The 27340-nt window shown below is 38.6% G+C and overlaps 1 protein-coding gene and 1 long non-coding RNA gene across 2 annotated transcripts in view; one reads left to right on the top strand and one right to left on the bottom strand.

Annotated features, from left to right (window-relative positions):
- Positions 1-481: 481 nt before the first annotated feature.
- The window catches only part of LOC128534558 (zinc finger protein 850-like), a 40271-nt gene continuing 13412 nt past the window's right edge, over positions 482-27340 (top strand). The window contains exons 1-2 of the mRNA XM_053509028.1: positions 482-655; positions 19532-21064. Coding sequence (XP_053365003.1) covers positions 19630-21064 — 1435 coding nt within the window. The 5' untranslated portion in view covers positions 482-655; positions 19532-19629. The remainder of the gene's footprint in view (positions 656-19531; positions 21065-27340) is intronic.
- Positions 6493-7451, bottom strand: LOC128534559 (uncharacterized). Its single transcript, XR_008361474.1, has 3 exons — positions 7266-7451; positions 6793-6885; positions 6493-6675 (listed from the first exon to the last, which is right to left on the bottom strand). It is a non-coding gene; the product is annotated as an uncharacterized LOC128534559 (long non-coding RNA).

Raw genomic sequence — 27340 nt, 5'->3', positions numbered from 1 at the left:
ACCAGTAAGTGAGATATTCTATGCATGTGTCATTATCCAAGTAAAAAATCTGAAGGCATGTGCAAAAATGCAGATGTGCAAAATGATGAGTAGTGTGTTACATCCTGACTTAGTGTGTTAGCAGGAGTGTAGGAGAGTGTTTTATTGAGCGAGAGAAAAAACAACAACAATGAAAGAAAACAGTAGTATCCAGACTAATGTATGGACACATTGGATTTAACAGCATGCTATTTAAAATGTGAATACTGTGGACAGGAGAGAAAACAGTAGAGCACACCATGCTGTATTGTTCAAAATACGAAGGTGAAAAGGCAAGATCTGGTAAAAGAACTAGAAAACACAAAAGTCCAGTATAACCTATAGGAGAATTTATATATGCTTGTTTTTCCCACTCCACACCCCATTCCACTAGGTGGCGGCACATTTTCGTTGTTTGCCAACCGCCAAAAAAAGCCTACCAAAGAAGAAGAAAGTATTTTTTTCGCCGCGTTATTTGCTCTCATTTGGTGCTGCTCATTTGCTTTAACATTACTATTTTACCTCAGGTTTAGTATTTTGCCTCAGGTTTTGCTGTGTCGCTAATCACCCCTACCCGGAGATATTGCCTTTTTTTTTTTGCAGAGACCAGCAAAATTGTCAGCTTGTTGTGTCTGAGGTAAGTTCAGATGAAAAGTGCTTGTGGTGTTTCATAGCTAGGTTATATATTTGGGAGTTTTAAATTGATGGTTAACTACAAAATCATTTTACATTTCTAAACATTATTTCCTATGGTGTGATATCCCGGACAATATTCAAAAGGAATTGCAAATTGTATTTTTTCGCCTTCACGAACGCACACTGAGTGCCAAATTTCAAATGAAAAAGAAAAGTCCATTTGCATTTCTCATGTCTTACAAGTCATGAGCTTGTCATATTTAAATAGCAAAATCAATGACCACGTTTGCTTTTTCTTTTTCTTTGCGTCGCGCGTCAAACAGGTGTTCCGGGGAATTCAGTTTCCCTATGTTTCCCCGGTCGCGCGCAGATTTAAATCATGACGTCACTCGCTACTAAACGCTGAAAAGGCGAACGAGGATTTTACCAGTTTTTCTCCCGTTTTTAAGTGTTTTTACGAACTTTGTGAATTAAACAGATAACCTATGCAAAATAATCGAGTGTCTTTTTGTAATATATAATATATATTACATATAATATATATTACAAAAAGACATATATATACAGATGGAGCCACGCCAAATAGCCGCGGAAGTGTGAATTGCGTACGAATGGCGTACGGCTGCCTTATGCACGCCGTAGTCCCCCCTCCTTTTTCTTCGAGAAAGGCGTGTCAAGATTTCACAGTAAACACGCCCATTCAAGCCCTATTCATGCATTTACCTGGTTCTCAAGGACACGTTAACACAAGCCAGCAATTTAGTTGCGCTGAGTTGCAATCACGTGATTTTAACAACCCACCCCCACCCCCGCCGAACTGACGCTGCCAAACTGCACTAGAGATGAAGATGGCGGCTTAATGGACTATTCGCGGTAAGTGGTGTTTTTATTTATAAAATTTGTTTGGGATTAGTTTACAGTTTATTTTCCAGTTTAGTTTTTTTACCGGCCGTTTTGAAAATCACTGGCAGCACCAGCAGCGGTCAGATGTGACTTTAGATAACTTAATGATCTGTTTACCAAGTCTGGAGTTAACATTACAGCTTACTGTCAGTGTCACAAACTCACAATGTCACTCCTCTTTAACTAAAAAAGACACTAAAGCTTCGAAAATACTATTAATGTCCCTAATACAAAAGCTGCACTACCGGATGAAGAGTGTTTGTGCTCTATAACAATGCCTTTAGAGTCTGACCGCGTGTTGTCCGGATTAATTCAGCATTTATTTATTCTTTGGGTAAGAGTTAAACTGCAGGTTATATCTGTGAATATAATGTGATGCAGTTCATGAAGGACACAAGCTGAGGATAGATGTACAGGAGCTCGCGAGCTAAACGCTCATAACCAGGTTTATATTTTTCTCAGTTTGGCCGTGACTTTGCGCGGTAGCGCGAGCGCTTAGTTACCGAACTGGATAAAACTCTGAAGTGTTTATCAGTTAAGGAGTGTGGGTGTGTGTGTGTGTGTGTGTTTGTGTGGGGGGAGGTGTGTGTGGGAGGAGGTGAGGGGGGCTTCAGTACTCGGGTAGTTATAGTTTGGCTTCAGAGATGAACTAATATATACGAGTGTTATATCGCTTAACTTATTTGTATGAAAAGCGCATTTTAATTTAATGCAGACGATAATACAGACAGACCGGGGTTAACACTAACAAAGTTCAATGGTTAAAGTTATCCCAGTTTATTTACATTTCAGAATTCCCTAAAACAGTATTTTACACACTCTGTGGTGTAGGTTTACTAATATCTTTTATATCTATTACAACTAGATATTCTGTAAAGTTTATTTATCTTTGTCTTCATTAAATTCTCCTGTTGTCTTTAAGCAGAGCTCCGCTGTGGAGGATTGGGGGGTCAGACGGATGACGGTTGGCCTTTTGGAGCTACTGGAGGAGCCTGAACAAGCTGTTAAAGGGAGCTGTAGGAGGGATGACGTCACAGTGCAACAGCTTTAGAATGATGTTTGGTCAGGTCTACTGTATATTCTGAACATAGAATTGCAAAACGTCTAATACTTTAGGGGGGAAACAAAAAATTAAACAGTTCCATCTTTAATATTTTTAAAAAATGATATTTTAATATAAAAGAACCAGATAGAGACTGATAAGCAGCTGGTGTTATCCGGGTATTTTAATGACCTTTAAGCAAAAAATTAACATGTTTTTACCTGTTTTATACAAATTATTTGTTTTTACTTTTAACTAGTTTTGAAAGAATAAATTTTATTTTTAAAGTCATGTGTGCGTGTTTTAATTGTTGGGGGATTGTTTGTGTATTTAAAAATACATTTACTTAAACCAACAACTTCAATGTGCAAAAAATGGGACCCGACGTTGTTTTAAATAGTCAAAGAGTTGGGCTAATAATAATGATAATAATAATAATTATTTTTATTACTGGTTATAGAAACGAATGAAAACAACAGTTAAACACTTGATCATATGTATCTGTGCTAGTTTGTGATTGTGACCCGTAATCATTTTTTTTCTCAGTATACTTTTTTTTGGGGGGGGTTAAGAATCCATTAAAAGAGCAAAGACAAACTTGGAAGGTAAAAACCTCAGTGGAGAATACTGACTATGACATGGTGCTAATTGCTCTGTGTGTGTGTTTTTGGCGGGGGGAGGGGTACTTCAGACTGACTTGTCTGTGCGCAAAATGTTTGTGTTAAACCAACGGAGAAATGCAGGAGCGCGCGCACACACACCTCTCATCCACAATCGCTTTAACTGTTGTCTTGTAAATCGTTGATTAAACCTAAGAACACAGCTGTTCAGCATCAGTCCTAAACACAAGCGCAGTGTCTGTTTTTGTCCTTAATTAAAAGGCACCAATATGTTAATAATTTACACAATGATAACATGTTTATGTTTATTGTTTATTTTGCGGGAAAAGGTAATAAGCAATATTTAAAATAAAACAAACCAGGAAGTAAGTGTTTCATACATTAAGGTGCTGTGTATAACCAAGTGCCCCAACAGACATAGCAACAGTGTGGAGAGTGTGTGCGCTGTGGGGGATTGGAAGGTGAACGAATATAATCATTTACAAGACAAAGGACGTTAAGAGGTGTGTTATACCCCCCTTCCACGGATTGCCGCCCATTACACAATCGCTATCTTCAAAGAAAAGCCGCCGCTCCTTTTCATTCAAACGCGTTAGCGAGTGTTTTTCTTTCCCTCCGCTCGGTTTTGTGAACACAGTTGCGTTCAGTAACACGGTGGAACCAATTACATAAACAGCAGCAACAACAACCATTATGATCACACTTTGTTAAATTTATATTGCTTAAATATTTCGCAGCTCTATCCTCTTTGCATTGCTACGTGTTTATTTACTTCCTTTTCGCATCGTATAATGCACTCTAAAATCGACACTATCAAACTTGGAAATTATATAATATTCAATCAAACATCAAGTTATTAAAAGTAACGAATTTGTCACTACTCTTCTCTCATGCAGCATGGCTAAAAAGATAATAAAAATTACACCAAAGTGCTGCAGGTTTGGTGTCTGTGAGCTTTTCCTAATCAGAGTAACACGGGGGGCATTTTGTGGCTGCTTCAGTTACACTCTACTTAGATATTACACAGAGGAGAGTTCACTTCTGTTCTCTTCATCCTAGCTTAATTTCATCTCATGAAATAATAGGAAGTTTTGTAAAGTCTGAGTTCATCTCCCCAGCCAGTGTTGTGTATGGACAGGATAGCATCATGGCAGGATTGGTGTCATTTTTATTATCTTTTTAGCCGTGCTGCGTAAGAGAAGAGTAGTGACAAATTCGTTACTTTCGTTACTAGACTATTTTGTCTGCAAGTGAAATACATCGATACGTTAATAATTTACACTACGATAACATTACTGCAGACGGATCTAGAGACGTGACTTTGAGACGTTCACAGTATATTCGAACCGTAGACAGTGTTTATTCTGCATAACATTACAAAACAGCCATGTCCAATGAAACAGTGCATCTTTAATAAGCCACATTGGTTTCCAGTCTGTAGTAAAATTAACGAAAGACTGAGAAGCCCCGTATATATATATATATATATATATATATATATATATTTTTATGTTCAAATTAACGTTTTAGGGTAGCCTATATAATTTGTCTTGTCTGTTTACAGCGTTGGCTGATTTTGTGATTGAGACCCATGGGTTACATTGAAATATTTTATTAGTAGTAGTAAGCCAGTCTTTAGTAACCTTGAATAAATCACAATATAAGCCCTCTCCCGCGCGCACGCTCTCTCTCTCTCTCTCTCTCTCTCTCTCTCTCTCTCTCTCTCTCTCTCACACACACACACACACACACACACACACACACACACACACACACACACACACACACACACACGTACACACACACGTACACACGTACACACAAACAAATAAAACATGAAATCGCGTAAAACCAAATGAAACTATGGCAAAAAATATATAAGCAGTAAAAATTACAGTACTATCCTGTAGGTGATCCCTGTCCGGATAACAGGCGCTGACCCTCTGGAACTGTTTAGTTCTGTTAGTATTGTGTTCAAGTGTGAATGTTTAAGGGGATTTAATCTGTCTCTGCTGCCGCATCTATTCACCGTAGTGATAAGTGATTAATGTCCCATCAGATCTTTAATGGGGAAACGTTATGCTGGTTAAATGACTAAAGACATACTGATCCGTATGGGCAGATATTTGTTTCATATATTATGCGCCATTAATAGATTTGTTTTGCCAATTTTTGACTATCAGCGAAAAAAAACATTAGCGAAAACATAAAAAATATAACGAAAACAAACCCAAGCAGAAGTTAAATTTTAAGCGTTACTTTGCAGCAAAATATTATCTACCAGTGTATTAAACGGAAATAGATAAAATACACCGTAATGTAAAATACTGTACATAGCCCGCATTGTATTCCGTACCTACAACGACTGGTATAGATAAATTACAGATGTTACCGTCTTTAAGTATTATTAAGGATGTCGTGAAAAATATTGCAATAAGTAGTTTTTTATTAATTAATTTAATCATTAATTAAAAATAGCATAAGCATCATGGATTGTGTATTGAGGGATTTAAATCTGTTTTATGAATCGTTTTTTATCCCTCTTTTTTACCACATCATCTATTTATGAAACTATGTTGATGTAAGTTATGTTATATATATATATATCAAATATAGTAACCGGCTGCTTGGACACTGCAGTTAACTGAAGCAGTCAATGCTCCATCTGGCGGAATTATACAGCATTGCAACCATCTTTTTAGGAAGCGCATGGGGGCGTTTATGGGGCGGGGCATCGTTAACTACGTCATTGCGGGGGATCACATTCCGTGCACGGATCGATCATGGTCCTGTCACGGTCCTGTCATGGACCTATCATGCTCCAAGCGGCTGTTTGACGTGGCTCCCACTGTATATATATATATATATATATATATATATATATACCCAGTGGGCACAAACTCGTGGAAACCACGTAAAGAAGACGTGTTTTCACCACGTGGAAAAGACGGGTAATTTAGGCGTAAAGGGCAAGTCCAATTCCACGTGGATTTGACACATGGAATCCACGTGTTTTTTTACCACTTGGAAAGGACATGGATATAAGCCCATGGAAAATACGTGTTGTGTTCAACGTAAATTCTGCAAAGTTTAAAATGTCTACAACATCAAGTGTAAAGCAGACACAAATTACATAAAAGTTGTAATAACCAATCATTTATTCATATTTCAAAACAAACAATACAAAATGCACATAAAAACTGGGTGTAGTGCATAATACTAAAATACCATAAAAATCTGAATACTAAAAGACCAATTAAACCAAAAAAACATCTAAGAGAAGATAGAAAACTGTCTCAAACAGCAAAAGAAACAAAATTACAAAAACATTTACTTAACACTTAATAAATGACACTGCATCCAGCCTTTCTTTCCTCTTAGGTGCAGTTCGTAACTGATTGGCAATGGTGCTGAGGGCAAAGGCTTCTGTAACATCATGCGCCTTTACTACACTGTCTGTCAAAGGATAAAAATGTTTAGTATAATTTAGATGCATGGACTGCAATTTATCAATTCAATCATTGTTTTAATATAAAAAAAGACACGACCACAAGGCACTGTTCAATTACTTACCAGTTATTAATTTGCACAGCGCTGTCAAATGATGTTTTATCCCCTCGTGATCCCTTCATGTTTAGTTGAAACATAAGTGAATTGGTAAGGAATCTAGAAGTAAACAACCTTATCTATTTATTTTCAAAGAAACAAATGGGTAGAGTAACCACATAAGTTACACGGAAAAGTTCCTACTTCTATTCTTAGAAATTCAATGGAACATATATTCTGCAAGTAAATGTTAGTGTTTACTGCCAGAACTCCTTAGTGCATATATATTATACATGGTGATGGTGCTGCATTTATGACAAATTATACCTGTTCATTAAATACTAGCCTGTTTTTATGATTTTTGACAAATTAACGTTTGCAATTGCCTATTATGCTTCGAATCCTATGTTAGCTACATACATAGATTCACAATCAAGCTAACCGCGTCGGTTAGAACCTACACTAACTGCCACAGAACATACTAGAATATTACTGCTTACCTCAGTGCTCACCCTGTAACATCACACACAATTGTTCTCTGTATGAAACACAATTGCCACGGGTACTTTGTAACTTTAGCACACCACAAATTTAAACAAATTTCGAAGTTTCTAATTTCTTTTTATTAGCTATAAATGTTTCGCGCTTCCACTTAAAAAAACGGGATCCAGGAAAGGCTGATCACTGCGCATGCTCAGTACCACTCGCTAGATTGCAAAGTCACTCTGCGCAGCGACGCCTATGTGTCGCCTCTAATAGCACATCGGTGTTCTAAACTTCTTTTTAGTTTGCAAATCCAGTGTACGTTGTAGTCAGATGTGGCATTTAGGCGATCAGTAACACATTTTGAAAATGCCATTTTAGAACACATTTTGGCTCATGTGTTCAACTTTAGAACACATTGGACGCGTCATATGCGTCATTTTATTTTAGAGTGTGTTTAATGTTAATTAATGATTGTCACATTTATGTAAAAACATACAAAATATGCATTCAAAATTAGATCAAGCAACCATGGTACGAAATTATTTTCCACGTGATATCCACGTGGAAATGCACGAAGAATAATGTAGAACTAAAACTCCATGTGGATTCCCATGTGCTACCCTTGAGTTACATGCTATAATAAATTACAAAGTATAACCTTTAAATAGATTTAGAATAAATCAGTATCACATCTATCATCACACAGCTAATGTACGTTTAATAAAAGTTGTCGCGATGTCAGTACTGGCCCAGCAAACCATTCTTTTGCAGCGGCTTAAAATGTCTGAATTATCTTCAAATATACAAAAAAAGCGAAAAGACAGTTGATTATTTTGCATAAGTTATTTGTTTAATTCACAAATGAAGTTCGTAAAAACGTGAGAAAAAACGTTAAAATCCTCGTTCGCCTTCTCAGCGTTAGGTAGCGACGCTAGGTAGAGTGACGTCATGATTTGAATCCGCGCGGGAACCGGGAAAACATAGGGAAACTGAAATTCCCCGAAACACCAGGCAAAATTCAAACGCAATCGATAATTCATTGCAATTGCATTTCCAACGCGTTACATGGAAACCTGTCAATCAGCATCAGGGGCGGGTCTTTACTGTGGGGCGGGATTGTATGGGGAGTGACGACACTCGCAGTCGCCAACCAAGAGGGGGGAATTTGAGCAATGGAGGTGAACCGAGATGTGGTGTGAAAAACTATTTGCCCCCTTCCTGATTTTTTATTCTTTTGCATGTTTGTCACACAAAATGTTTCTGATCATCAAACACATTTAACTATTAGTCAAAGATAACACAAGTAAACACAAAATGCAGTTTTTAAATGATGGTTTTTATTATTCAAGGAGAAAAAAAATCCAAACCTACATGGCCCTGTGTGAAAAAGTAATTGCCCCCTGAACCTAATAACTGGTTGAACCATCCTTAGCAGCAATAACTGCAATCAAGCGTTTGTGATAACTTGCAACGAGTCTTTTACAGCGCTCTGGAGGAATTTTGGCCCACTCATCTTTGCAGAATTGTTGTAATTCAGCTTTATTTGAGGGTTTTCTAGCATGAACCGCGTTTTTAAGGTCATGCCACAACATCTTAATACGATTCAGGTCAGGACTTTGACTAGGCCACTCCAAAGTCTTCATTTTGTTTCTCTTCAGCCATTCAGAGGTGGATTTGCTGGTGTGTTTTGGGTCATTGTCCTGCTGCAGCACCCAAGATCGCTTCAGCTTGAGTTGACGGACAGATGGCCGGACATTCTTCTTCAGGATTTTTTGGTAGACAGTAGAATTCATAGTTCCATCTATCACAGCAAGCCTTCCAGGTCCTGAAGCAGCAAAACAACCCCAGACCATCACACTACCACCACCATATTTTACTGTTGGTATGATGTTCTTTTTCTGAAATGCTGTGTTACTTGTACGCCAGATGTATCGGGACATGCACCTTCCAAAAAGTTCAACTTTTGTCTCGTCGGTCCACAAGGTATTTTCCCAAAAGTCTTGGCAATCATTGACATGTTTTTTAGCAAAATTGAGAGCTTAATGAGAGCAAGCCTTAATGTTCTTTTTGCTTAAAAGTGGTTTGCGCCTTGGAAATCTGCCATGCAGGTTGTTTTTGCCCAGTTTCTTTCTTATGGTGGAGTCGTGAACACTGACCTTAATTGAGGCAAGTGAGGCCTGCAGTTCTTTAGATGTTGTCCTGGGGTCTTTTGTGGCCTCTCGGATGAGTTGTCTCTGCGCTCTTGGGGTAATTTTAGTCGGCCGGCCACTCCTGGGAAGGTTCACCACTGTTCCATGTTTTTGCCATTTGTGGATAATGGCTCTCACTGTGGTTCGCTGGAGTCCCAAAGCTTTAGAAATGGCTTTATAACCTTTACCAGACTGATAGATCTCAATTACTTTTGTTCTAATTTGTTTCTGAATTTCAAGTTCAAATTTTATTTGTCACATGCACAATCATACAGAGTACAATATGCAGCGAAATGATTTTTGCGACCACAGAGTCGCGACGGCAGCCACCTAACCGGCGCCATCATAGAAAATAAGAAATAAGATACATTAGGATAACGAGGGTAAAAAATCCCCTCCCAGACTGTCCTTCGAAAAGGGCAGTGTGCGATCAGGGGTACAAAAAATACCTCAGCAACAAGCACAGAAAAAACATGTAATCACAAGATATAAACATTGCAACGATGAGGGTACAAGGGATAGGAAATGTCCAATGTAGGCAAACAGCTCCAGTCCCTGCAGCTAAAGAGCGCTTGTCCCGATTCCGCCTGCCCACACTAAAGGGAATAAGCACACAAAGGTGTTGGATCTGGGGAAGGTAGAGTGTCTATCTGTAGCTGTTCTGTGAGTGCGTGCGTGTCAGTTTGTAAGCCTGTAACATCCCGTAATAGTCTGTGCCAGGTGTCCTTGAAGGGGGGGGGAGTAGGATTCCAGAGCGTCTCGTTATCTTGGTCTTCGGGGAGTTAGTTATATCTCCAGCCACGGCCTTGAAATGCAGTAGCTGAAAAGAAAAAGGGCAGCCGAAAAAGAAAAACATATTTTCCAGGTTTCGATCAATATCTGCCAATTTCACAGATATTTAATGTCCATCACTGGATCTTGGCATGATGTCTAGCTTTTGAGGTGCTTTTGGTCTACTTCTCTGTGTCAGGTAGCTCCTATTTAAGTGATTTCTTGATTAAAACAGGTGTGGCAGTAATCAGGCCTGGGGGTGACTACAGAAATTTAACTCAGGTGTGATAAACCACAGTTAAGTTATTTTTTAAAAGGGGGGGTAATCACTTTTTCACACAGTTTTTTTTTCTCCCTTAATAACGTAAACCTTCATTTAAAAACTGCATTTTGTGTTCAATTATGTTATCTTTGACTAATAGTTAACGGGTTTTGATGAGCAGAAACATTTAAGTGTGACAAACATGCAAAAGGATAAGAAATCAGGAAGGGGGCAAATAGTTCTTCACACCACTGTATGTTTACCAAGAAATGACAAATCGCATATTTTCTTACTCTGGAGTGGACAGAGAAGCTATTATAACTAAATATATTCTTAGATATTCTCCTGTTACAGCCTGCTGGAGCTAAATCTTTCAGAAACGCTGCTTATATGGATATGAAACTGGGTGTATTTATGGGTGTATTTGGGGTTACCCCTTTTCGACCCCCCAGAAGGTCTGCATATATACAGTCATGTGAAAAAATTAGGACACCCTTTGAAAGCATGTGGTTTTTTGTAACATTTTTAATAAATGGTTATTTCATCTCCGTTTCAACAATACAGAGAGATTAAAGTAATCCAACTAAACAAAGAAAACTGAAGAAAAGTCTTTTCAAGATCTTCTGTAAATGTCATTCTACAAAAATGCCTATTCTAACTGAGGAAAAAGATAGGACACCCTCACATGTATTCCCTCTTAAATTGGCTCAGATCTCACACAGGTATATCACACCAGGTGCACATAATTAGTAGATCGTTACTCTGCATGTTGAATGAGGCTTGCCCTATTTAAACCTCAGACATTTAGTTTGGTGTGCTCCTGACTGTTGAAGTGAGAGTGAGCACCATGGTGAGAACAAAAGAGCTGTCAGAGGACTTCAGAAAAAAGATTGTAGCAGGCTATGAGTCTGGGAAGGGATTTAAAAAGATCTCAAAAGATTTTGAAATCAGCCATTCCACTGTCCGGAAGATAGTCTACAAGTGGAGGGCTTTCAAAACAACTGCCAACATGCCCAGGACTGGTCGCCCCAGCAAGTTCACCCCAAGAGCAGACCGCAAGATGCTAAAAGAGGTCTCCAAAAACCCTAAAGTGTCATCTCGAGAACTACAGCAGGCTCTGACTACTGTTGATGTAGAAGTACATGCCTCTACAATCAGAAAGAGACTGTACAAGTTTAACTTGCATGGGAGGTGTGCAAGGAGGAAACCTTTGCTTTCCAAGAGAAACATCGAGGCCAGACTGACATTTGATATAAAGTTTGATAGAGATAAAGTTGACAAAGACCAGGACTTCTGGAATAATGTTCTTTGGACAGATGAGTCCAAAATTGAATTATTTGGACACAACAGCAGAGGACATGTTTGGCGTAAACCAAACACAGCATTCCAAGAAAAGAACCTCATACCAACTGTGAAGCATGGAGGTGGAAGTGTCATGGTTTGGGGCTGCTTTGCTGCAGCAGGACCTGGTCAGCTCACCATCATAGAATCCACGATGAATTCTACTGTGTATCAGAAGGTGCTTGAAGAACATGTGAGACCATCAGTTAGAAAATTAAAGCTGAAGCGGAACTGGACCATGCAACATGACAATGACCCAAAACATACTAGTAAATCAACCAAAGATTGGCTGAAAAAGAAGAAATGGAGAGTCCTGGAATGGCCAAGTCAAAGTCCAGATTTGAATCCCATTGAGATGCTGTGGGGTGACTTGAAAAGGGCTGTACGCGCAAGAAACCCCTCAAACATCTCACAGCTGAAAAAGTTCTGCATTGAGGAGTGGGGTAAAATTTCCTCAGACCGATGTCGAAGACTGGTAGATGGCTACAAGAACCGTCTCACTGCAGTTATTTCAGCCAAAGGAGGTAACACTCGCTATTAGGGGCAAGGGTGTCCTATCTTTTTCCTCAGTTAGAATAGGCATTTTTGTAGAATGACATTTACAGAAGATCTTGAAAAGACTTTTCTTCAGTTTTCTTTGTTTAGTTGGATTACTTTAATCTATCTGTATTGTTGAAACGGAGATGAAATAACCATTTATTAAAAATGTTACAAAAAACCACATGCTTTCAAAGGGTGTCCTAATTTTTTCACATGACTGTATATGTTACTCAAAAAAATGGGGTTGCTTCACATCACCTCATCTTGAAAATAAATAAAAAGCAGGGGTGTGCTATGCCCTGTTTTATAAAAGTCATCAAAAATTTATTGTCCAGGTTTTGCAAATGTTTTACGATTTGATGCACAGAAATGTACAGCCATATCTGTAGAATACTCATAAATACTCATCTGGTATTTTTAGAATGGAAGTTACCTCAAATTCTTCTGTAATGCATATCTAGTCAAAGACTAATAATGAAGTTATTCATCTCTCTACACTGAAAGGACATTTTAGACTACAGGGTCTGGTAGCAAAAATCACCAATCACAGATTTGTTTCATCACCCTGGGTATCTGATTCTGAATAAACAAAGCCCACAAAATGATTTCATGGAATAAGACCAAAAGGGTACATGTAGGAGACCTGTCCAGTTGCAGTGACACAAATAATATCAACTAGGAAAGGCATGCACTTTGTAGTGCACAAATGCTTGACCACTAAGTTGTTTTAGTCATCTTTGCCTGAAAGTTTTCAAAGCATGCTTCAACGTTTTTGATATCCTCAGCTGGCAATCTATATTGTCGTCCCATTCCACCTGAGACAGCAGGAACAGAAACTAACGTCAGTATATGGATGAATGGAATTTAGCATTCTTCTTTGCTTTCTGGCCAAAACAGATTGTTCCCAAATGCCCCGCGATGCATAAACCTGACAAAAATGTCCTGATTTTTATCAGATCTTTGATCAATACAAACAATGTACCACTTGTCGTTTAACATTACCACCTATCCCGTCACAAGGACTCTTTCCATGACTGGTAACAAAAAAATTCCAGGCAGCACTAAGGCCAAAGTCATCAACATGGTGAGTAAATTTGTAAAATTTGTCAAATTCAATGCACATAATTTAAATTTGGTAGAAGAACTTTCAGTGGATTCATGAGAACCTCAATAAACTTGTGAACAACAATAGCATTGTGTTCCCTTTCTTTACTAACAACACAAAAACTTTTGCAACTTAGTGAACCATCGTTTTCAATACCATCCCTATTGTAAACCACGAAGGGATGCAGAGTCACCTGGGATGCATCCCAATGAAAACTTTGAACAGCATTCTGACAAATAAAAAAAATAATTTTCCGCAAAATCCATGAGGATAACAGCCTCCTTTCCAATGGGAAGTTTTTCTTTCAGTTCTTCCAAATAAGCAGCCTGGGCCTTGGCTGTATAGGGATGAGCTGTGCAGGAGTCACATTTTTCACAAAGTCTCATAATGAAATCAGACACTGACAAAGACATGTCAGAAATTTTGCCATGGATTTCATGATTCCACTGCTTGAACTGAACAGTGTCATCTGGGTCCAAATCAGCATTTTTAAATATACAATCAAGATAATCATATAGTTTTGATTTTGGGGGGCACTGCTCACACCTGTGCAACATGTGTACAGTCACGAGAATCCAAAGAACAGACAAGCTGTGCCATCAAGTCTTTGTAATCAGATTGTGATTAAGACAACAAACTACTTTGGAAAGAATAAGTAAACAAATAAAACACACTCACCTGCTTTTGTTTTGCTGCACTTAATTAGTACCAAAAAAAAGATGATGCAATCACCAAGTTAATTCAACTTTCTGATCAGTATGAACCTGAATGGTTCAGTTACAGGATACTGTTTGACAGTGATACATGTATCTTACATGTACCACCATAAAATGACACATTTACTGGTAGATAAGGCCTATTGTGTAGATCCATGTACATTCTCTGTATATAAAATGTGTATCAAATCGTAAAACATTTGCAAAACCTGGACATGTAATTTTTAATGATTTCTATAAAATGGGGCATAACACACCCCTGGTTTTTATTTATTTTCAAGATGACGTGATGTGAAGCTACCCCTATTTTTTTTTAGCAACATATACATGCAGACCTTGGGTTCTGGGGGGTCGAAAAGGGGTACCCTCAAAAAATGTTTTTTTTTTTTCAGAAATATCTCCATAACCACAAGAGAGAGCCAGATTCTGATTGGAGAATCTAAATCTACATGAAAAATTACATAAATACACCCAGTTTCATATCCATATGACATATAGCAAGTGAGTTATTAAGGAAAAGAGGATTTCAAAAAGGGGCGTGGCATGTCTCAAAGCGCGTCAAGGCCAAAAATCAAGATGGCTGCCATTTTTTAACGAGCAGGAGTTGGGACAAAACAATTGGAGGTTTTTATTTCCATGCCAATACCAACAATTGGTGAAAAAATCAGCCAAATCTGTAATCATGTGGTGGCACCCACTGGTTGATCTAAATTCTCATCATCATCATCAGGCAGTCTGCAGAGAAACTTGACCTTGGGCACCAGTGGGCACTTCAGCATGACAATGACCCACAGCACAAGTGGTGAAGAAATGATTAGCAGACAAAAACATTAACGTTTTGCAGTGGCCCAGCCAGAGTCCTGACTTAAACCCAATTGAGAATCTGTGGAGGGAGTTAAAGATCAGGGTGATGGCAAGGAGACCCTCCAACCTGAAAGAGTTGAAGCTCATCGCTAAAGATGAATGGGCAAAAATACCAGTGGAGACATGCGAAAAGCTGGTTAGCAATTATAGGAAGCGTTTAATTGCTGTATTAGCCAATAAAGGCTTTTCTATTGCTTATTGAGAAGGGTATGAATTTTTTTGGGAGATGCCACTTTTTGTTTAAATGTAAATAAAAGATAAGAGTAGTAAGAGTAATAATTTTTTTCACAATGATAACGTCGCAGCGCACGGTAAAAGCATTTGAGTTTGTGCGTTTGCTGGCTTTTACCGCTGAGGTACGCTATATAACTATGGACTGAGACCTCAGGCCCTAGTTCATTCTCTCCAGGATTAATGAGCCGCAGCTCATCTAGAGCCGCACGTAGTTGCAGATAAAATCAAGTTTTGAAACATTGTAATTAATCGAATTCATAATCACAGTACAAAAATTACAGTACAAATTTATCATTTAAATTAAATATTTTTAGGATCAAATTTAAGCAACGTAAACGTTAACACACTGAGCCCTTTAGATTTTTTGTATAATTAGAAAAGCTACGCATGTAGGGTCTTGTCATCTTATATTTTGTGTTCTTTAGATTTGTAGTTTTGTTTTAATTTTTTTTTTTTACTTTAAATTAGTTTAGATTTATTAACTGAAATAAATGAAACTAAATGACCATAAAATTAAAACATTGTCAGATTAAAGTGCTATATAAACTATATAGTAAAACTATATTAGCAACATAGCCTTTATAAGACTCTACTTTTATTTAAGTGCACTAACAATGACAAAAAAACTTCATGATTTTGTTAAATAAAGAAAGTAAACAGGGTTCTGTATTGTTTTTGGTGAACTTGAGCGTGTCAGAAAATAAACCGAAACTTTGTGCATACTTGCCTCACAGACGTGAAAAAATTATATGGGTCAATGACGTGATGCCCCCTTTTTCTGTCCGGGTTAATTTTATTTTGCAGAAAGAACTAAAAAAAAAAAAAAATTTCTCATCCACTTGTTATACCTTCTTTACCTACTAAACCACTCTAACTTCTCCAAATTTTTTAGTTTTTCATTATTTTTCTGCTATCCGAAGTGCCAAAACACCATATGGGGCGACCGTCCGGCCTTGACTTTAGTTAGGACAACTGGTTTAAAAACACTTTAAATCAACTTAAATATATCCCTTTTCCTAGTTGGCATAATTTTAAACATGTTTTACATCCATTAACAAAACTATAAAGCATTTGCTCATATATTTCTATCATGATATACAAACGAATGTTGTCTGAATTATGTTGATTCTATCCATTTCATCCGGGGCGACCATCAACAAACCACAATTTTGGGACCTTTATTTTAAAAAACATCTCAAGGATGGGATACTGCATCAGCCAGACACAAGTGAAGACCCCCTGGAAACAACTGTATAGTAAATCAGTTTCTCCCATATAGTAAGAAAAAGCAGTTTTTTAACGGCTGTGATGTCGTAGTCACTTTTGGTCATCATGTGGGGCGACCACCCCAAAACTGTGAATTATAATTTTTTTTTCCACAAATCTATATTTTGATGATAAATTTGAAAGTGCTTTGTCACTAGAAGAAGCTTGTTTGGTTTCTGAGGCTAACTGTTAGCCTGTTATACTTGAGTAAACTTGAAAACATCATATGGGGCGACCGAGTATCATGTGGGGCGACCACTGCCGAGTGTTTTAAATGATAGATATATGTCCTATATTTGTAGTTTTCATATTCTATACATCAATTATATACATAGAGTTAATTGTTTAAGTATAATTATTTGTTTATTTTATCTTTTTTTTTTTTCTAAATTCAGCCATTTTCCATTACATTAAACATTATTTTAACTGGATAAACATTTATTTTAACTGGATAATGAAGGAGACTCTATTATAGAATAAACTTGTGAAATAATAGTTTTCATAAAATGAAAGGGCACTAAAGTTTATCTTTCTTCATCAGTTTATCTATTTACTGATATGAGTTCAACTAGTCTTAATACATAAAAATGTGAATTCTGAGATATATTACAGTCGAACCAGATGAATTTTTTAAGGCTTTGTTTTATTAACTTAAGTGTTAAAACACTAAAATGACAATTTTTTTTTACTTTTCTTTATAAAGGCATGTGTACACTACATTCCAAATGTTTAGAAAATGGCCAAACATATCCATATTTTTAGTATTTTAAAATTGGCCTATTAAAAAGTCTTATCCGTCAATGACCCATATACTTATAGAAAGTGAAATGTCTGCTTTTATATAAAATGTTTAGAGTCAGTCTCCTTGCTGTTTTTCCTCTGATGCATTTTTTTACTTTATGGGGGCGGCTGAGCGCTAATTAGACTATGTAGGAAATTTAAAAGGAGGATCACGATATGTCACCACGTGCGCTTGTGATGGGTTTGCGCCCAAATCTACTATCGCTCCTCGCTTACTCAGTAGGCTCACTAAATAGGCGGCATGCACTTCTGCAGGTATGCAAAGGGACGGAGCCACCTATTCGTGCAGGCTGGCGATAATTAACGCTAACAGGATCTCAGGCTTGCTCCGCATTATAAAAGTAAGGTGCGGAGTTTAGTCCGGGGTTTGTGAAGTACGTGATGCGGTGGAGCAGGAAAGAGAGGCATGCGAGTGGGACGATGTGATGCGCCCCAGGGACTTTAAACAGGACACATGCGGGAGCGCTGCCTCCGTGTGCTCCGTTTTTCCCGTAAGACCTCGCCTGGTGTCCGTGCTTTATGGTGCCACCCGTGCAAATAGAGTCGAACCCCTTACAGATACCAAATCAAAATTCCGTGCCCAAACCTCATTTAAATGAAATTAACAAATATTGTAAGTAAACAACAAAAGCCCACATTTAGAAAACATTAAGAAATTCTTTCGGGTCTGCGTTGGGCCGGTGTTATGCAGTGAGCGCCGGGGAATTTCCTGAAGCACAATAACAGTAATATTTCAAACATTTTGGAGAAACCAAAGAATAAAGAATAAACCAGTTGTTGGGTCAAAATAACCCAACCAGGTGTTCATTTGTAAATGACTCACTACATCCCATTTGACCCAACATGAGCAATACAACAATGTGTTTAAAGTACGCGAAATAACCCAGAATTTTGACCCAGCATAAACCACCCAACAATGTGTTTACAGAAACAACACAGCATTTTTAGTGCATATTTTTTTAATTATTGTAGCCTACTGTTTTATTCTAAAAGTCTATTTTACTAGTTATTTCTATATTTAAAATTTGATGTATTTTTGGATGTATTTTTCGAAATAACAATAAACAGATACAAACAGAGAGAGTCTATATAACAGTTCATTCTTTGTACAAATAAAATGATCAGCTAGTAAACTTGATCGTCTGACCAAACAACATTTAACCAGTTTTGTTTTTTTGACTCATTATTATACAATAAATATCAATAACGATTATAATAATAATAAATAACAATAGAGATTACGAGTAACTCGGTTTACGAGGGTTCCGCAAGCCGAGCAAAGATTTTTAAATAAATTTTGACTTGAAAAACGAGCGTGTTTAAGTTTACGAGCACCGAGTATCATGCATCAGGCATGTGCTTCTTGTTTTGATGCCGAGCTTCACGTCATCACAACTGAGCCAACGGTTTTTCTCTCTCTTGCAGAATTGTAGGTAATCATCTCCCCTGCTGGGTGAATACACACACACACACACACACACACACACACACACTGGTGCATGTTGTGCAGGTTAATTTGTTTTATTTTTACTTTATATTTTGTGTTAATTATTTTTATGTATTTATTTTTTGGGCTGTAGAACAAATAATTTAAGTTTCAATTATTTCCTATGGGTAAATTTAATTTGGTTTACGAGTGTTTTGGAATATGGGCCCACCCCCGAAACAAATTATGCTCGTAATCCGAGGTTCCACTGTGTTTAAAACTGGCGAATGAAAAATGTCACTATGCGCCACCTGGTGGTCATTTCACAAATGACTTTAAAATGCACCCGATTTATTTTGCCAGCTGTCGTTTTGCCACGGCGGTAAGTGCGACGATAATAGGCATTCTGGTTGTCTACCTACTGTATGTCCTACTCTGAGTTATAGAGATTTTTAGTCCTAAATGAACTTTGAGCCCGAGTCCTACGAGTGATTGAGACCCGTAGTTAATATGGGCCCAGATTTGTGATTCAAACCGGATCACACCACACTTGATTGCCCCTCAGACCCACAGGTGATACTTTTGACAGTTGGTCGACAGCGTTTTATGCGGCATATCAAAACTTATTGCCCATCTCTTACCTGTGATATTTGATTATATACCTAATAATGATCCTGTGTGTTTTACTTAAATTGTTAAAAATTTTAATTTTCATTTGCACAATGCCTAAGTGTCATTAAAACCATGTTTTTTTTTCCTCCTCAGAGACTATCATCATTTACCAAGTCTTCTCCTGCAAATGAAGGTTAAACATAAGAAGGTCTAAGAATGCATTATCTGGTCTGAACACATCTCATGAAGAGATGGAGGAGCAAAATTACCAGTGTCTAGGTTCTGGGAAGATATTAAGTGACCAATGTAATCGGAAAAAAGTTCACACAGGAGAGAAACCGTATCACTGCTCACAGTGTGGGAAGAGTTTTGCTCGTTCTAGTGATCTTCGGAGACACCAGCGCACTCACACTGGAGACAAGCCATATCCCTGCTTACTGTGTGGGAAGTGTTTTACCACTTTTAGTGTCCTACAAATACACCAGCGCATTCACACAGGAGAGAAGCCATATTCATGTTTACAATGCGGAAAGAGTTTTTCTTGTTCTGGTTATCTTTGCAAACACCAAAACGTTCACACAGGAGAGAAGCCCCATCACTGCTCACAATGTGGTAAGAGCTTTAAAACTGCTAGTGATAAACGAACACACCAGCGCATTCACACGGGAGAGAAGCCGTATTCATGTTTAGAGTGCGGGAAGAGTTTTGCTAGTTCTAGTAATCTTTTGAGACACCAGCGCATTCACACTGGAGAGAAGCCCTATTTCTGTTCACAGTGTGGGAAGAGCTTTACCACTGCTGATCAACTCCAAATACACCAACACGTTCACACAGGAGAGAAGCCATATTTATGCTTACAGTGTGGGAAAAGTTTTACCACTGCTGGTAACGTACGAACACACCAGCGCAGTCACACAGCTGAGAAGCCATATCACTGCTCACAGTGTGGGAAGAGCTTTATCACTGCTGGTGAAGTACGAACACACGAGCTTATTCACACAGGAGAGAAGCCATATTCCTGCTCACAGTGTGGGAAGAGTTTTAACAATGCTAGTAATGTACGAAAACACCAGCGCATTCACACGGGAGAGAAGCCGTATCCATGTTTACAGTGTGGAAAGAGTTTTGCTGCTTCTTATCATCTTCGGATACACCAGCGCATTCACACAGGAGAGAAGCCATATCACTGCTCACAGTGTGAGAAGAGCTTTACCACTGCTGGTGAAGTACGAAAACACCAGCGTGTTCACACAGGAGAGAAGCCATATTCCTGCTCACAGTGTGGGAAGAGTTTTACCACTGCTAGTACCGTACGAACACACCAGCGCATTCACGCGGGAGTGAAGCCGTATCCATGTTTACAGTGTGGAAAGAGTTTTGCTGCTTCTAATCATCTTCGGACACACCAGCGCATTCACACAGGAGAGAAGCCATATCACTGCTCACAGTGTGGGAAGAGTTTTACCACTGCTGGTGGAGTACGAAAACACCAGCGTGTTCACACAGGAGAGAAGCCATATTCCTGCTCACAGTGTGGGAAGAGTTTTACCACTGCTATTAACGTACGAACACACCAGCGCATTCACACTGGAGAAAAGCCCTATTTCTGTTTACAGTGTGGGAAGAGCTTTACCACTGCTGATCAACTCCGAATACACCAGCACATTCACACAGGAGAGAAGCCGTATCCATGTTTACAATGTGGAAAGAGCTTTGCTTCTTCTTTTCGTCTTCGAAGACATGAGCGCATTCACATGAAAGAGAAGCTGTAACACCATTACAATGAGGGAAATGTTGAAAAAAAAAAATTAAAGAGCCTATCCTAAAGCAATGGGTGCATCAGGTTATGAAATGAGGCAAATCACCCTTTGTTTATAGTGGCCACTGTACACGCCTCTGGAGGCAGTGGTGAATGTGTGTTTGCTTTAGTAATGTTATGTGTGAATAAATGGAGTCAGTTGACGATCTAAATGTACTGAATGACCTGGTTTTTTCATCATTGGAGTTTTTCCTTCCCTCATGTCGCAGCCATATTCCAGGACTCAGATTGTGAAATAGTGGTTCTGGGAGCACGAGGAATCATTTCACACATAATCTGGACACATTGTGTGCTGTAATCAAAGCTTTTTTTGGCAAAGCAATGTACATCAAGATGGGGATGGGTGTTGGGCTACAATGAACTGAGTTTTACCCCATAACAAGTACCCAAATACTGTTAACTTCAAGAAGCAAATTATTTAGTAATTAATAACATTACAAAGGTTCATGATCTCATTCACTCTAAATGGCTGAACGAGCTACTTGATTAGACTGTAGTCTTGGATCTAATATTGTTGATTCTAAAAACAGCTTCTTAGTCTGTGGTCATTAGATCTCTCAGTTATATAATCATTACTTGTTTTAGGGCTTACCAAGATATATGATGATTATCTGCTTTAGTGTTTGTAGCAGTTAGAAGCATTCATTTAGATAGAACATGCTTAGTATTAAGGCTCGACCTGGCCAATCATGAGGACTGTAGCATTTTTACTATTATTGGTATCTGTATTTTTAAAAAATCTGATTTCTGGTCAAATTTATTTAAAAACGTGCTACATTGGCTCTGACACAGACACTTGGTGGTCTTAAGACATGTTTTACCCACAGCACGGTTTGATTGGTTCGACGTCACCAGTAACTAATATACAGTATACAGTATGTATATATACAGTGGTGTGAAAAACTATTTGCCCCCTTCCTGATTTCTTATTCTTTTGCATGTTTGTCACACAAAATGTTTCTGATCATTAAACACATTTAACTATTAGTCAAAGATAACACAAGTAAACACAAAATGCAGTTTTTAAATGATGTTTTTTATTATTTAGGGAGAAAAAAAATCCAAACCTACATGGCCCTGTGTGAAAAAGTAATTGCCCCCTGAACCTAATAACTGGTTGGGCCACCCTTAGCAGCAATAACTGCAATCAAGCGTTTGCGATAACTTGCAATGAGTCTTTTACAGCGCCCTGGAGGAATTTTGGCCCACTCATCTTTGCAGAATTGTTGTAATTCAGCTTTATCTGAATTAGGTTTTCTAGCATGAACTGCCTTTTTAAGGTCATGCCACAATATCTCAATAGGATTCAGGTCAGGACTTTGACTAGGCCACTCCAAAGTCTTCATTTTGTTTTTCTTCAGCCATTCAGAGGGGGATTTGCTGGTGTGTTTTGGGTCATTGTCCTGCTGCAGCACCCAAGATCGCTTCAGCTTGAGTTGACGAACAGATGGCCGGACATTCTCCTTCAGAATTTTTTGGTAGACAGTAGAATTCATGGTTCCATCTATCACAGAAACCCTTCCAGGTCCTGAAGCAGCAAAACAACCCCAGACCATCACACTACCACCACCATATTTTACTGTTGGTATGATGTTCTTTTTCTGAAATGCTGTTACTTTTATCCCAGGTGTAACGGGACACGCACCTTCCAAAAAGTTCAACTTTTGTCTCGTCGGTCCACAAGGTATTTTCCCAAAAGTCTTGGCAATCATTGAGATGTTTTTTAGCTAAATTGAGACGAGCCTTAATGTTCTTTTTGCTTAAAAGTAGTTTGCGCCTTGGAAATCTGCCATCCAGGCCATTTTGCCCAGTCTCTTTCTTATGGTGGAGTCGGGAACACTGACCTTAATTGAGGCAAGTGAGGCCTGCAGTTCTTTAGATGTTGTCCTGGGGTCTTTTGTGGCCTCTCAGATGAGTTGTCTCTGCGCTCTTGGGGTAATTTTGGTCGGCCGGCCACTCCTGGGAAGGTTCACCACTGTTCCATGTTTTGCCATTTGTGGATAATGGCTCTCACTATGGTTCGCTGGAGTCCCAAAGCTTTAGAAATGGCTTTATAACCTTTACCAGACTGATAGATCTCAATTACTTTTGTTCTCATTTGTTCCTGAATTTCTTTGGATCTTGGCATGATGTCTAGCTTTTGAGGTGCTTTTGCTCTGCTTCTCTGTGTCGGGTAGATCCTAATTAAGTGATTTCTTGATTGAAACAGGTGTGACAGTAATCAGGCCTGGGGGTAACTACAGAAATTGAACTCAGGTGTGATAAACCACAGTTAAGTTTTTTAACTTAATAGTTAACGGTTTTTGATAAGCAGAAACATTTAAGTGTGACAAACATGCAAAAGAATAAGAAATCAGGAAGGGGGCAAATAGTTTTTTACACCACTGTGTGTGTATGTATGTGTATGTATGTGTATGTATATATATATATATATATATATATATATATAATGTATGTATATGTGGCAGGGTAAATGGTAAATGTTTGTTTTGATTTGTGCTTTGTTGGGGGTGTGGTTATTAGATTAACGAGGGGAACGCAGTCTATTTAAGGACCCTTATTTTGACTGGTGGTGACATGTTTGTGGTGTGCTCTTCAACCTGGCGTGTCCCTTTACGTTCCTGGTTTTTTAAGGTAGGCTTGAACTCTGTTGACTGTGTTGCTAGGTGAATAGCTTAATGCTAATCAGTCCTATTTACAGTTTAATTCCAGTGGAGGTGGCGGCATGGACGTGTGGGTTATTCTCGGCGGAGTGCGCTTTTAGGTATGCCGGTATTCATAATAAATTGTTATCACTTTGGCAGTAAGCATATTTAGTGTATTTTTATAGTGTCAGCGGCGCTAGCAGGGTGAGAATGCTGGCCGGTAGATTGAGCTTCGGCATCGGCGGTGAGTACTCATGCAGCTACACGCGGGCGATTGTCTAAACCGAGTAAGTATATGTTTTGTGTTTTTTTTATTTTATGTGGTCAATAGGTTGAGGTTAATGTGTTTATTTTCCTCATGTTAGGAATGAGGTGGACTATTATAATTCCCTCGCCTTATTCTTAGTTGATAATGCTAGCAGTGACGCCATTGCTGTTTTGCCTATGAGTAAAAAGATTGCTTGCTTGTGACTCGGCTGCTTTGTAGGCCGTTGGGCTGGTAGCTACGGTGTGCATGCCAACTAAGTTTCTAAGTTCAGCTAAGATTTGATTGGCTGTTTTTCTTGTTTTGTGTGGATGGAATTGTCTTTCTTGGCTGATTGTTTTGCATGTCTGCTTTGTGTATTATGTTGTGACGGCATAAATGTTTGTGGTGTTGTCCTTTTTTTTATGTTAATTTGGTGCGTTTAGGCACTGGTCTCGGTCGTATATAGGACTGGGAGACGATTTGGTGCCTTGCTCCATATGCTATTGAGTCTATGAACTTGTTTGTTTATATATTTTTTTTCTTATGTATGATGTGATTATTGTTTAGTGGGAATTGTGTGGACTTTACACAATTGTGTTAGCTCTGTGTGTGTGTGTATGTAGTTGTTGTGTTCTTTTTCTTTTCTTATTGTTTTGATCAGGAGGCAGGCACGGTGCAGGACAGGGGAAGCTGGCTGCATGCATTTGTGATGTGTGCTTCACCGATTGCAAGTGTATTAACACATTCCTTCCTTGTAGTGACTGCATGGCATTTAATTTGATGTGAATTTGGGTGGGTTTTGGATGATTTTCTGAGCTGTAGCCGGCCTGCTTTGTCCTGTCAGTTTCTGTTCCCTTTTTCCTTTTCCCCCTCCCTGAGGAGGGTTTTTATTAATTAATTTTTGTTTATTGCTTCCGTGTCTCTTTGGAGCGAATTGATATTTGTTGTTTGTTTTTAATAAATAAAACATCCCTTTTGTATTGCTACCCACGTCTCAGTTACTCTTTATTCTTGCCTTTGATAGGCGGAGCTTACCTGTGTGCCTTTATTGGGAGTATTTCCCTGGCATCCCACCAGGGTGGCGTAGTCGAATTAAGTTAATTTAGCAAATTCCCGCCTTTCGGGATATTACGGTTGCCACATATACTCTGTGTATGTGTATATATATTTTTATATATATATATATAAATATATATATATATATACACACACACACACAGGGTGGGCCATTTATATGGATACACTTTAATAAAATGGGAATGGTTGGTGATAACTTCGTTAAAACCAAGCACACCATTGTTTTTCTTGTGAAATTCCCAATAAGTTTGATGTGTCACATGACCCTCTTCCTATTGAAAAAAACAAAAGTTGGATCCAAAATGGCCACCATGGTCACCACCCATCTTGAAAAGTTTTCCCCCTCACATATACTAATGTGCTACAAACAGAAAGTTAATATCACCAACCATTCCCATTTTATTAAGGTGTATCCATATAAATGGCCCACCCTGTGTGTGTGTATGTGTATATATATATATATATATATACACAATCAGTTTTGCTTACTGAACCAGCCTCAGAAGTGTGTTCCCTTTTTATATTTTTATTTGTATGCATGTCTGCAACTCCCAAAGCAAATTCAAACTGTGATTTTTGATTTCAGTAATTCTACCATTAAACATGCTAAAAGACATTTTAGCAATGTTTTATGTAGCAGATTGTCTTTCTAAATTAAAAAAAAGTGGGGGTGGGGGCAATAAAAACAACATATTAGTCGACTCCATTCAGGATTTGTATTACATGTTCTTGTTTCGTGAAGAATTCACAGACATATACCACAGGGTATGTCTTCTGACAGGCTGTTAAATTAGAAACTACTTGTTCTGCCTTCATTAAAGATACCCTTTTCCTGAACTACATAGATGGATTACTCCAACACTAGTTAATGAATGATGGATTTATTTCTTGTTAGGTAGATGCGTTTCAATACTCATCCAAGTAGCTACTTCTTCAGTCTGAGAAACTTCCAGTCCAAAAGTCAGACAACCTCACCTGAATGATTGAGAATCTTTACGGACAATGATGGCCTTATTATACACCACCATTTGTATTGACAGTATGAAAATGCAGAAAAGGTGAACTAAATAAGAAAAAAAAGGGGGAAAACAGATATATAAAACTTATTTATATGCATTTTCAGCCTGTATTACATGCATTATAAAGCCTAATGTACAGTTAGGTCCATAAATTTTTGAAGAATGAGAATTTGTTTCTGTGAATTCTTTGTGACGACCCAGATCTCCATTGTGAGGCCAGCAGATGCAGCTCCCAGCTGTTATATACAATAAAATATATAACAATGACAAACCATGGTTTACAGCAAAACTCAGACAGCTTTATCAGGCCAAAGAGGATGCCTACAGGAGTGGGGACAGGATCTTGTACAACCAGTCCAGAAACACACTAACAAGGGCGATCAGAGCGGCTAAGAGAAGCTACTCTGAAACACTGTGACGCCACAAGACGCCATCCCCCAACACTGTAGGGAATCCACAACTGGTTGATGACCTGAATGAGTTCTATTGTAGATTTGAAACACCCAGTCTCACACCACACCCCTGTCCTGACCCTCTTTCTACACCACCATTATCACCTCTGGCAACCACCCTCTCTTCCCCCCTGCACTTCAGGTCTGTGAAAAGGATGTTTGCAAGATCTTTCTAAAACAAAAGAGAAGGAAACCTCCAGGCCCAGACGGCGTGACACCAGCCTGTCTAAAATCCTGTGCTGACCAGCTGGCTCCCATCTTTACACAGATCTTCAAAAGATCACTGGAACAATGTGAAGTGCCTTTGTGCTTTAAACGTTCCACAATCATCCCCATTCCAAAAAAACTAAAATCACAGGACTTAATGACTACAGACCAGTCGCCCTAACATCTGTGGTCATGAAGTAATTACCAAACTAAACCAGCTCTCTGTTCCTAGCTCTATCTGTCACTGGATCACCAGCTTTCTGACAGACAGGCAGCAGCTAGTGAGACCGGGGAAATTCATGTCCAACAGCCACACCACCAATACTAGAGCCCCTCAGGGATGCGTTCTCTCCCCACTGCTCTTCTCCCTCTACACCAAGGACTGCACCTCTACAGACCCCACTGTCAAGCTCCTGAAATTTGCAGATGACACTACAATCATCGGCCTCATTCAGGACGGTGACGAGTCTGCATACAGAATTCAGGTCGAGCAGCT

The sequence above is a fragment of the Clarias gariepinus genome, chromosome 12 (assembly GCF_024256425.1).
Source record: "Clarias gariepinus isolate MV-2021 ecotype Netherlands chromosome 12, CGAR_prim_01v2, whole genome shotgun sequence".
Classification (NCBI taxonomy): Eukaryota; Metazoa; Chordata; class Actinopteri; order Siluriformes; family Clariidae; genus Clarias; species Clarias gariepinus.
Note: the sequence above shows the minus strand (reverse complement) of the source record. Positions and strands in the feature narration are given on the sequence as shown.